At 43.4% G+C, this 12,766-nt stretch overlaps 1 protein-coding gene and 1 long non-coding RNA gene across 7 annotated transcripts in view; one reads left to right on the top strand and one right to left on the bottom strand.

Moving 5' to 3' along the window:
* LOC143896326 (agrin) overlaps nucleotides 1-12,766 on the top strand; it is a 459,794-nt gene that overhangs the window by 150,458 nt on the left and 296,570 nt on the right. For 4 of the 6 annotated variants that reach the window (XM_077404116.1, XM_077404118.1, XM_077404117.1 and 1 more), the window contains exon 2: nucleotides 660-2,183. The exons of the other annotated variants lie outside the window; for them this stretch is intronic. In XM_077404116.1, the coding sequence (XP_077260242.1) occupies nucleotides 824-2,183 (1,360 nt within the window). In that variant the 5' untranslated portion in view covers nucleotides 660-823. The remainder of the gene's footprint in view (nucleotides 1-659; nucleotides 2,184-12,766) is intronic. 6 annotated transcript variants of the gene reach the window in all.
* LOC143896331 (uncharacterized) overlaps nucleotides 1-12,766 on the bottom strand; it is a 254,905-nt gene that overhangs the window by 214,123 nt on the left and 28,016 nt on the right. The gene's annotated exons all lie outside the window — the stretch shown is intronic.

Here is a 12,766-nt window from a genome sequence, read left to right as displayed (position 1 = left end):
ATCTTTATTCGGAGGAAATTGTTTGCTGAACGTGAAACGTTGCTATCGTCTATTCATTGTGTTTAACTTCAATTATCCGGGAACTCCGTCCGATATGCATTGGACGGCCGCATTATCATTGACTGCGATGCAGCCGCATTTCGGTCACGCACGATCGAGTATTATCGTCATCATTGGCTATAGTGGCCATTCGTGAGCTACCGAGCATGCGGAGAGCAATCGCGGTCTAGAGAAGCGCTTACAGACTATCGCTGCCTCTTCCTGCTCCTCCTCCCCCGAATATTGTATCGAGAGGTATATGTTTGCGTCGATAACGAATAATAAATACGCGCGCGTGCATGCCAGCCACTATTAGACCCATTGCTAAAGATTTAGAAGCTAATTAAACCATCGAATGCCTGCAACTAAAATTGTTCGCGCTAGGAAAAATCGTCAATAATTAATTAATATCGAGTGGCTTAGCATAAATATATTTAGTGACTAATCACGCGTTTTAAGGTGAAATTTGTTTATTAAATATTCTCCTAATAATTTTTTATTAACTTGCTAACGTAATAAGTTTCCAAAATCCTTATTATTTCATAAACTATAGAAATATACATTTCACTAACAATACTAACAATACTAACCTTTACTTTCTTTTTTCTCTTTGCTTCCAGGTGTATAATATTCAGCCACTAACCCCGCGAAGAATCCGCTACTAATACAAAAATGCACTCCTAATTAACCAGCGCGGCAGACTCCGATTACCGCTATTATCGTCGGCGCTATCGTCCACGGGTTGTAGCGCGGTCCCGCGGAACGATCATGCGAATCGTCGAAAATGCGCAGGACCAGCAGCAATGGCCTCAAGCTCGACCTGACGGAGAACACGCCAGGTAGCTCGTTGTCGCGGCTGCCGAATCTGGTCGAGCATGCGGAAACCTGCCAGGCGCTAGCCGCCGAAACCGGTGAGAATTTGAGCAGCAAATTGCCTAACGTGGTCGAGGGCTCGATGGACTATGGTAGTGAGCGAAGGTCCTCCCGTTATCTGGAGTACCAAGAGATTAAGTCCTATCAGGACCCTCAGTCGTCCGCCTCGGCGGCGCCGGCCTACGAGGGGGCCTATCACGATCAGTCGAGGGGATACCGGAACTACGATCGTAAAGGGGGCGTCGGCTTCGATCGGGAGAACCTCGAGAGGTATGACAACAGGATCTACCCGGAGGACGGGCTAAGATACGGCGCCGATCGCCGCGTGGATCAGCGCACCTATCAGGAATCGGACCTGGATGCGCCTTACGATCGAAACCTGGACGCGCAAAAGCTCAGCAGAGCTTATCCGGAGCTCCAGGATCCCGGAAGGCGGTACTCGCGCGACCTAACTGATTACGAGTACGCGTCACGCTACGCCGAGGAGACGTTAAAGCTGGAGCCCAAGAAAGACCACCATCACCATCATCATCCGGGCAAGATCTACGAGTCAGCCGCCTCCAAGGGCTACGAGTCAGGCGTGAAAACTCACGATTCCGCTTACGACCTGGGCACCTGCGCCGGACAGCAGGATCCACCACCAGCCAGACAATATGAGAGCAAATATCACTCGGTCAGCAAGATGTATGGCACTCTGCCCAGGTACGAGAGCAGCAAGTCTTACGAGCCAACCTATGAGTCCAGGCCCACCTTCGAGACTAAGTATACCGAGCAGCCGTACGAATGCTGTGGTAAGAGCTACGAGTCCAAGTACGAGCTGACGAGCTCGAAGAGCTACGAGAGGGCCAAGTATGAGAGCACCCCGTCGTCCAGATACCAGGATAAGTCGTACGATCAAACCTTGAAAATTGGCGAGCTGGGCTCGTCCTCCTCCGGCGCGTATGTCAGGAAGCATCCAGATCAGGAGGAGACTGGCGCGGAGAAGATGAACGGATATAGGAAGAATAATTTTGAGGCTTACGGGGTTTATTCGGATCCCGAGGATGATCATGGCTTCCTGGCGGATAAGAAAGCGCCCCAATATACGTACAAGGGTGTCGTGGTGAATGTTAGCGGGGAGTCCGCGGTGGTCGATCAGAAGCGCGCCAAGGACAGCAGGCAAACCGAGGTAATCAGAAGCCCTTGGTGCAGGCCAACGATACTGCTGCTCCTGTTGGTGCTCCTGGTCGTCATCTTCGTCTTCGTCGCTGGAATACTGTTGTATTTTAACTGTGAGTTCCTGCCATTATTTGATGTGACAGATTTTTTGCGAGAAGAGTCTCGCATTTTATTTTTCATGCATGCTTTTTACAAGAACACTCAGTCAGCTTTTCGTTCGTTTTAAAATAATTCGTAAACGTTTTTCGCATGAAATGTATTTCAATATAAAAATACATTCTACATGGTAGATACTTTTTGTAGTAGAAATTTTGTTATAGCTTTTGGCATGGTGAATAAGTATCGCATGCCAACAAAATTCGTCGGGGTTACAGGGCTAACAAAACGCGAGAATTTATTTGAAAGTTGTTACTTCTAGTATTTAATTTTACATTATGCATTTTAAAACTTGTATATCTGTTATAATTTATGACGGACGATAACGCGTCTTTTTGTATAACAAATTTGCTAATTTCTTGAATTCAATTTAAAGCTCGTTATTCTCAATTAAATTTCATGTCGTGGAATAAGAGAAAAAAAACATTATGCATTCAGATATAAAACAATTGAACTTTGAGTACAACTTTCAGAGACAACTTTTGATGTCACTAGTTTATCGTGACAAAAAGGTTAAACACCAAATGTTCTTGTTCGACATGCTTTGAGTTCGTGGATTTAATTAAATTTACTTTCCCGACAACAGAGTTAATTAAGGATAATGTTTAACGGACTCGATAACGATTCGTGGAACGTTCGAGAACGAAGAGTTGCAACTAATAAACCTTCCGCATTATTTCTTTCTTTGTTCACCGCCTGTTAATAAAACGTGCCATTTGTTCTTATGGTGCCCTAAATACAATGCACTTCCTGCCAACTACAGATACTTGAGCAAACACGTAGTCGATTTTTCTTTACAAGAATTGGGGACGAGAGTCCCCTATATTTGTCACTATTTCCTAAATTTTTCAAGTCTTCATTAAAGTTCGCTTAAACTAAGAATTGCGATAATTCTTTCAAAGTTTAATTCCGTACTTTTTAACTCGCATAAAATATTCCGACGTTTGTCCCATTTTGTAAGATTTACGATGTAATATTTAGAAAAATTTCAGCTCGTGGAAGAAAATAGACCGACAAGACATATACCATCATATATGTTCGTGAGGATTTTATTTATTTCTCTCGAGGCAGCCTGTATTCCATTCAATGTATTTTATTGTCGTGCTACAGCGTTCGTGAGTCGACTCGGCGATAACAGTGGGTGATTTAGCTAATGAGCATCCGATACCAATTATTTACGGGCGTCCTCGCGTTTGCCATAGTAATAGCCGCAGTACGACGACGGTTAGTGCGACGGCGAGGACGACGAAGACGATGACGAAGACAACGACGAAGACGACGACGACGATGACGACGACGAAGACGGTGACACGTGCCGACGATACGTTAAGCCGGAACGGTTACTGTCTCCACGGCAGTTTTATATGTCGAATTTGACATGCCGGGCACGTAGGAACTTGCCACTAGCGAAACTGTTCGGTCGGAATTACAATGCGACCAGTGGATGGAGAGTGAACCGGTGGGTTTAAGGAGAATAGGTAGAAAAGAATGACGGACCGCGCCGGACAGACCAATCCGTTTTCGCTTCGTGCGCGATCGTGTTTGTTGAGGACGAATGGCAACAGGAAGAAACGCGAAGTCGCATTACCAAGGAAGCTAGTACAATTTTCCGTGACCTAACATAAAGAGAAGCTGGAAGCTCGCGCTACATTTAGTTGTTTGCGAGAGCATCAATTCGGCGAAACTTGTTTTGGGATCGGACTTTGAAAATCTTTCGTGTAAAAAATTTTATTCTGTAACAAAAAAGGTAACACGTAACTTTGTTTTTGCTTAGTTTACCCACAGTAACGAGTAACTAATTGAACAATTTCGTCGATTCACGCGCGCGCACGAGTGATTAATTTCAACGCCAAACTCGCTAATGGATCCTGTTAAAAAATTTTAAAAGGAAAATGTATACAACGCGGCAAACGCGGATGTTAACGTAACATTGGACTCTACGAACATTTTCAGGTGGAAACATCCGCGAAGCGGAAAAAAAAGTGTGGGATATTTTCGCGCTGTATGAAATATCGCGATAAATACCGTCGTGAAAACGTGTGCAGAAGTACTTTTCTGCTTACGCAGTTATGGGCAAGCCCTATATCAAAACCGGGGCCCTTCCCCGCAGATAAGCTTGTTATAGGATAGCACAGGATCATAACAGTTTATAGCCCCCCGCTATGGCAGTCGGCTGTCTCGTAGTTTGCATAGATGGTTTATTTCCAATTATTCCAGTGAATTATAAACTTTGTCGAATAAATATTTTTTAAATTAACATTGTACAAAATGATATCGATCCTTTGTGACAACATGAAATATAAATGGAATAATTTTATATGTATTCTTTACTTAATATAATTACATATATATATATATATATATATATATATATATATATAATTTAAATATTATATTTTATTAAAATATGCTAGTAATAAAAAGAAAGAAAGCATATTTTTACGTATTTAACAACCGTGTTAAAAGAATTATTGCTAGATTAAAGCCACTGCTTTAATTTCATGTATATTTGATATGATATCCGAATTCGTAATGTTTTTCTAAGGATATAATATGTTAATTTAAAACTGATTATTATGTAACACATTGAGCTCTCGGAAGAATTGCATCATGCATGTTCAGCTAATAAGTTCCGAAATAACTTCGCCATAAAGATTTATCGCTCGCCCCGTTTACGGCCCGTGGATTACGTGTTTTACATATATATATATATGAGGGAAAGATCCACTACATCCTTTAACGACATCCTAAAAGAACGTATCATTCGCGATAGAAATTTATTTTCCTTTAACGTGTACGTACATTTATTGGAAACAAAAAGACAAACGAGACGAAAACGACTATAGCAAATGGGATAAACGCAAGTAGATTATTCATACGAAACCAATTACAAGTGGTAGATCCCAAAAGTGACCATAAGAATAATAAACTTGAAAGAATTATATTCATTAAAAAACTGTCTTCATTAATAAGTTATTAAAAATGTCATTTAAAACTTCGTTGACAAAGTTTCATTAATATGCTTTCGAATTATGAGTGTACCCACGTGGTTTTGAAATAATTATATTAAAACCATCATTTTAACTAAAAATTGTAAACTTTAATTTATACTTTTAGAAAATCGTAAAGATTTACGTTTTTTCTTGTTTTTCAAGAGTCATTCAATATTTACATAGAGTCCAAGTTGCAAATTCTTCGCGGATCATAACTAGAGCATACGTGTATAATTTTCATTCGCCTCTCTGAACAGTTTTCTATACCCGCCTCTGTGCTTCTTTCTCGTTTATGAAATACCATAGCGCGTTTAGCGGCGAGTTTCCATCGCGAAGAATATAAACCGTCTCATTGCGACCGTCTCAGGCGGACCAAGTCATCCGCGAGAAACGAGCAGCGATTTTCACACAAGCCCGATTCGTATTTATAATCGAGCGGAAGAGCAGTCCATGCATTACTATACGGGGAAAGTAAAACTAAGCTGCCGCCTATCCCGCGTCAGTTTCTCTTTTGCCGGATATCGGGTGTAGTATTCGATATGGGCGCTACGTTTTTACACGGTTTACAGAATGTTGTTGGCGTCTGAGAATAGCCGCCGTTGTGTTTTACGTTACTGGAATTTTACGCCGGCAGCATTCTACCATCGCCCATTCGTTTTTCCCCGTCCTTTCCAGAGGAATCCATTAGCGGAGATACAGAGATGAAAGCAATTTCTTTAGCGAATAAAACCGAGATTTTCATATAACCCGTTCATGCTATTGTATTGTTGCGCGTCTTATTACAGCTGAACAACGATATAACTTGTGACATTTTAGACAACACGTGAGATAATCCAATAAAATTCGTAAAACACCCGAAAACGCTTAAATTCGCTGAACAGTCGAACATGGACGGTTTGCAGGCGGTTTGAGAGAGGAGAGGAAAGGAGAGCATGGGCACGCTCTCTTTCGCATCAAATCACCGTGACTCGTCGCCGCGTAAGCCCTTTTTCCTGTCTATGTCTGCTTTCCTGTGCGACAGCAACGGGATCGACGTTTCACCTGCTACGGCACGACAATAGCGTCGCCCGATGTTTGGATCGAAGAATCGTTTCAGCGCCCGCTCGTATACGAAGCATTCATTCTGCAGTCAGATACTCTCCGAAGTTGTTTTTTATCGATAAAAAATTAATTGACGATATATCACAACATTTTTAATAAAAAAATAAATAAAATTTGGAACAATTGACTATATTTTACAACGTATTTATTTATTCAAGTTGCAATCTGGAGTTTGATCTGCGAAGTTAACAAAAGAGCGATTTGTGATTAAATCTGAAATTTAATTACTGTCAATTTAAATTCCATCATAAATAAATTGGAAATTGATATTCTATTATGTTTCAAGTTTATTACGGATAAGGTATGTGTCTGACCCGTGGTATACATGCGGTTAAGAGTAGATTCAGTTGTCCCAAGACACCCAATACAGAAGTCCCCATGTCGATTCCCTTCCTCTCTATATTTCGGACGACTGCGTTTGGCGGCGGTCGACCGGGACGCGTTCGAGCGATTCGGTTTATTTTCGGGTCAAGTTTTCGCCCGGCCGCTTCGCAATCAGGCGGTGCATTGTCCGGCGCGGACAATACAACTACGGCGACAGAATCTCGACGCGCGTAGGAATCCCGGAGTTATCGTCTGTTCGCGCACGGCTTGTCGGACCGACGCGACGTGTTTTCGCAGAAATTTTCGGAAATTCAATTTGGATGCTGGTGCGCGGCCTGTAACACCGCGTCTGCAACGATTCCGATTTCATTGACCCCCGCGTTAAGTGGCGAACTATGATAACGATGGCGGTTACGTGACACTTAGTTAATTGTTGCGGACAGACAAGGTTGTGTGTACGAAACGATAGAATCAAATAACTCAACAAGCGGGATCGAAATTATTTAAATGTTTGCCGAACGAAGATCGGTACCTCTCATCTTCCCCAGTCCTCGTGGAATTCGCGTCTGGCAGGCGACACGACAATTCTGGAACACCCTATCCTATACATAGCCACGAACGTGCAGTGCGACGGCTTTGGCGCAGGATCGGGCTTTAGTATGTAAGGCACGTGTCCGCATCTGCCTTTATGAGAGCTTCCTGCGATTCCACCATTTCGTCCTCATTCTAGAGCAAGCTTGCCGCGCGCGCGGAGGGCGGGATCGGGGTTTCGGGATTAAGGGCGTCGCCGATCATATTAAGGCCGGAGATATCTCTCCCGCTCCTTATCCGCCGTCGTACGACCCCCATAAACCCACAGTCGGGGTTTGTTCCACATAAATTATAGAGACTGCGTCGCGCCCGGCTTCTGGATATACTGCCGCCGGTGTGTATCCACGTTGATGTACCTAAATGCCGCGGGCCCGTCAACATATTTGCGATTCCCTTCGTGATAAGATGGAGCAGGATATTCCTTTAAGACAATTCAGTCGAATTCATTGTCGAATCAAACTCATTGTCGTGTCAGTCATGATTTCAACGGTCTTGAATCAATTCTGAATAGTGGAAAAGACTTTAATCATCCCTTCTCCTTCTTCTAAACTGCATCCATTTCCCGGGAGGTAACAAGTTGCATATAAAAATATAGATGCACGAAACGGAGGGTCATGAGAGCTGTTGCGTTTCCGGATGCACTGTTTCAGACAATCGCAATCGGCGCGTAACTCGATGCGGCGGATAAATTTGGCATCCTGACGAGCGGAATGTTTAACTCGGAAGTTAACACGGCGCGCTTCTCGTTTCTTATCGCGTGCGTTTCAGCGTACGAATCAGATTGCGGCGTTTGCAACTCGCCCTCTCATCCCCCTTACGCCTTTCGCCCCCTCAACATTGTTAATCCGATACATACTTCCATATGTTTCGCGGCTGCACGTGTAAACCACCACTCGCCCTATCCGAGATAATCGCGTTACATGACACATTCGCATGCAGCTGCACGAACGCGGCGAAGTTCCGGAGAGATTCCTGCGCGGCGCGGGGCCGCAGGAATACGTTTGATCGCCGCACGAAAGATAGGCGGATTGTTCGCGAATCCATCGACTCGCCCGTTCCTCACTCGCGACGGACAGCGGATCCGAAGTGCTTGAACGCCCTTCCGTAATTCCCCGTCGAGCTCTCGCTCGACATCCGCGCGTCTCGCACAGAAGATGGAGTGACGCCGATTGCCACTGTGCCCGACAGCAGGGCACGGACGAGTGGAAAAAAGACGCCGCGAAATTGGATCTTTAGGTAATAGCTAAATCGCGAACGCAGTTGCCTCGCGGCACTCGGACGAGATTGCGGGGATACCTTTTGCGGCACGAACGCGGATAGGGCTGTTACGATATTCCGTATCAATATTTGGTATCGACATCAGCATAGAAAGGGTCAGGAAAAAAAGAGAACAAACTACGATGCACCCGATATTGGAAATGGAAGTATCGATACAGTAAAACTTATTAATAATAAAATTAATAAAAAACGTATTAATAAGTACGAAAGTTAACATTTTAATTAAGGTTTCTTCTTACAACGATATAAACAGGATTATTAAATATATATTAAAGATTAAACCGTACATATATATATATATATATACAATATATTTTGAAAAAAATTACGTCGATATTCGCTGCATCGCGATACGCTTTATCGCACTTTTGGAATGACGCTTGTAAAATCAGCGAAATTTTGTTGCGGCTGTAAAATTCGTTAGGTTGTACGCGATAACCGTCGGAAATTACGAGGCGAAACTTGCACCCTTTTAACTGATATACAAACCAAATTCACCGGCGAGATAAATTCTCAGGCTGTAAAAGCGTTGGGGGGTGAGCTACGGGAGTTCGTATGCTGGAGGATTTGAAGCGATTTACCATTCTGTAAAGAGCTGGCGCGTTTGTTTCGTGCGATTTCAAATTACATTATTATATAAGAGAGAGAAAGAGGGAGAGAGAAAGGGATGGGGAATGTCGTCCACAATAGAATGTAGCGAAATAGAAAGTTCAGTACTACGCGGAACGTCGTATTCGTCACAACGAAACATCTTGCTTCGTGTGCTGCATTAAATTAGAAGAGCACCCAAGGTAGACTAAATTTTATGTGAATTATCTCTGTCGAGGACAACGAGGACATAGAATCACATGGAAATTTTGTCCCTCGTAGACAACCTGACATAGATCAAAAAATTGAAACGAGTTATTAAATTACCAAAAATTAACAAAGATAATATAATAAATAAAATTCAATTCGATATGTGTTATATGTCAGTATAACTATATATATATAGCGGAATTTACATAATATCACGGAAAAGAAACATTCTATTTCAATCTGTCTTCATTGCATGAAGTGAGACGATCGTGTTTATGTATCCCAATCGATTACCAAACGGTTATCGCTTTCGCGAGAACGCGATGTCGTATCGAATATACGCGTGGTATAGCTCACGAGAATCCCCGGCGACGTCGTTTCCTCGTCCGCGCATGGAAATCCGATCCGAAAACTTTCGCGGGAAAGAAACTAATCGAAGTATCAAGTTGATTTAAGCACGCGGGGGCCGCCGTGCCATCGATTTCTCTCCGGAATCAGAGGGCTCCGACTGAGGCAAGTTCGATCCTTCCTCCTCCACGTAGATTCGTCCGATCTTTCCGGGGGTGCGCGCCTCGAATTAACCCTCCGCTGGGATTGTCGAACGAGCAACTTCGCGGGCGTCCCTCTCCCCCCTTTCTCCTAAGAAATTAGTAACGGGCACAATGGTGCACCTCCGTATTTCCGGCGTTCGTTTCTACGCTAGACTGAGGAAAGTCTCTTCTTTTCTGTTTCCTTGCGTTTTCGCTGGCGGCGATTCTGAGATTTTCGAGAGGACGAAGATGAACAGCGGCAGCGTGGACCGACCAATGTCGAGGGTGGGAAGGTCGCGCCAATCGCTCGCGATTGGGATTGTTCGCGAGTTACCGAGTTGGAGTCAAGATTAATGCTAACTTCGCCGTCGAGTTAATAAGTCCGGCACCTATAAATCCTACCAACTCCTTGTCCCCTTCCCTTACCCCCGCTTCTCTTTCTCTCTTTCTGTTCGTCTGTCTATATCGCGTTCCCTCCGTGTTTCTCTCTATCTTTTCCTCTTTCCAGCATGTCTGCCAATGTCTGGCTCTCCCTACCGACGCTCCATTACGGACATTTTCTCTCCTACGCTTTTACATCCTGAACCTTCCTCAAAGCTTTCTGTGAAACTCGAAAACTTTCGCGGCGAGAAAAAGCACCGCGTATTGGCGGCCTTCGGCAAGAAGCTCCCGAGCTTCCGAGCGTCCTTTCCAGGATCGTTCCCTGCAGGAATCCGCGCGCTTTTTGTCGCGATTACTTACGCGAAATAGTTTTCCTATTATTCTATTCTCGCGTCGGCATTTACTCGGCGCTGTGCTTTATTTGTTTCGAGAGGGCCGGGAGGGTGTCGCGAAATAGCTAATACGGATTGCTGTCTGAACTTGTAATTCGAGGCATTAGCTCCGAGGGAAAACTATGTAGCATTTGTGTACAGAGTATAACGCAAACGGATTCACAAACAGATGAATTTGTTAAACGCAAGAAAATCTATTCTGTTGAAAGAAAGAGGTCTGGCATTGATGTTTATAAATTTTCTTTTATCCAACAAAAAACAATTATAACAATTGTGCTCCTTGAGAATTGTTGATGGTTATACATGAATCGTAACTTGGGCGGAACTCTTATAAAATAAACGTACGATAAAGAAAGGGGGAAATTTAATTTCGCCGCGAAACAAGAACTCGGCTGACGGAAGCCGCGTGCGGAACAGCGCGGAACCGAGACGTGGTCAACTTTCGCGACTCCGACGGGCGGAAAGAGCCGGTCGCTAAGGACGCGGCTCCTTGGGAAGCCTTGTCGGTAGAGCTGACGTTTAATTTAATAAAACCGTCGTGGCCTTTCTTTCTCGCGCGCGATTTCGCGCGGGAAGGGGCGCGTTTCCGCGCCATTTCCCCTTCCCGCTTAGGTGTCGCTCGCCGGCCGTCGTACCGGGATGCCGTGTAAAATTCCTTCGGAAAAACTGTGCGAGCCAGCCGGAGTGCACCTTGTTAAGAACGTCAAACTTACGGCCGGGAGTTTGCCGGAACTTTGTAATTTCTACAGCGCGCGCCCGCGCGCCCTGGATTGACGCTCGGCTTCCGACGCGCGTTTTTACAAACCTCTCCCGGCCGAGCGATGTGAACGGGTGTGTCAGATCTTTGCGAAATAATGTCATCTGTGCCAGTTCAATCAGTACGATAGACTGTAAAGTAACGTGGAGTGCTAATTAATTGGTAATAAACTCTATATGGTCGATTACGATTACCGAGGTCATTAGGGCGTTCCGTTAAATTGGGAGAGTTTGACATTAATTGTGGTTATTGCTGTTACTATATAGTACGTATTATTATTGTTCGTGATTCCACATAAACCGTTCTTAAATTTTTGATAAAACAAAGCTAATGTAAAACAAATTTTTCTCTGGAATTATACTGAGAATTATACTATGTAATACTTTACTGAATTGCTAACATTTGCACATTCGTATTATTTTTAGCTTTTTACAATCTTTTATTAAAATATGTTATTAAATGGAAGTGTAATCATTATTTAATTAAAATTACATTTTGTACATATATTTTTTGAACAAAATTATTTTTAATCCGTTTGCTTGAAACCTGTTAGCAATTATTGTCACAAGTTAATTAATATTAATTAGTACAATATTAATTAATATTAACGTTGTTCTTGATGAATACATTTCAGTTAGCTGGCTCTGTTCTCCGTCCGATGTTTAATTATTATGATTTTGCAACAAAAATCAGGCGTGGCTCCAAGAGTTTATTCTTAATACCGATATACGTGATTATATGCGACCATTAAGTTTCAGTTGCCTGCCGCCTGTCACCGGTAGAAGTAGATCGATCACTTGCTCGCGTGACATTAATCCATTATTACAGCAGAAATTCGCGACTGCTCGAATGAAGACGGTGCTATCGAATAACGTCGAAAGAAATTAATGTTGTAAGCCGTACTATATTTTCGCCATCGTAAATTACGTTCTTACATTAATATTCCGCTTGCGAGCGATACGAAAATGTTTTCTACTTAACGCCGTTTCTTTCCCGCTTGATGTATCGTCTCGCTCATTTTATCGGCGTTTTTTCTCGTTGCGTAATTATCCGCTAACCCCATTTCACTGTACCGTAAGTCCAACTTTGCCGGTCGTGCATCCCGAGACAACGCTCTTGTCTTCACGTCGAATTTCTCATCCGATGGAAATCGGCTAATTCGAGCGGCCGATCTCACGGTCGAACGTTAAAATTTCTGTCCTCCGGAAAGATCGCCGTGCATGCGCGGCGATATATTATCGGATTTTATTCGTCCATGTAAAGAGTTTTACGCAAAACAAAGAGACATGACAATTTGTCGATACATATGAAGAGATTTCTAAAATAGGAAACTATTGAGTTACAAAACTGTGTGTCGCGACAATTTCTGCCGCTACAGTCGTTTGTCAAAGCGCC

The sequence above is a fragment of the Temnothorax americanus genome, unplaced genomic scaffold (assembly GCF_048541705.1).
Source record: "Temnothorax americanus isolate GAGA-0224 unplaced genomic scaffold, ASM4854170v1 Scaffold18, whole genome shotgun sequence".
Classification (NCBI taxonomy): domain Eukaryota; kingdom Metazoa; phylum Arthropoda; class Insecta; order Hymenoptera; family Formicidae; genus Temnothorax; species Temnothorax americanus.
The sequence above is the reverse complement of the archived record's forward strand: the minus strand, read 5'-3'. Positions and strand labels throughout refer to the sequence as shown.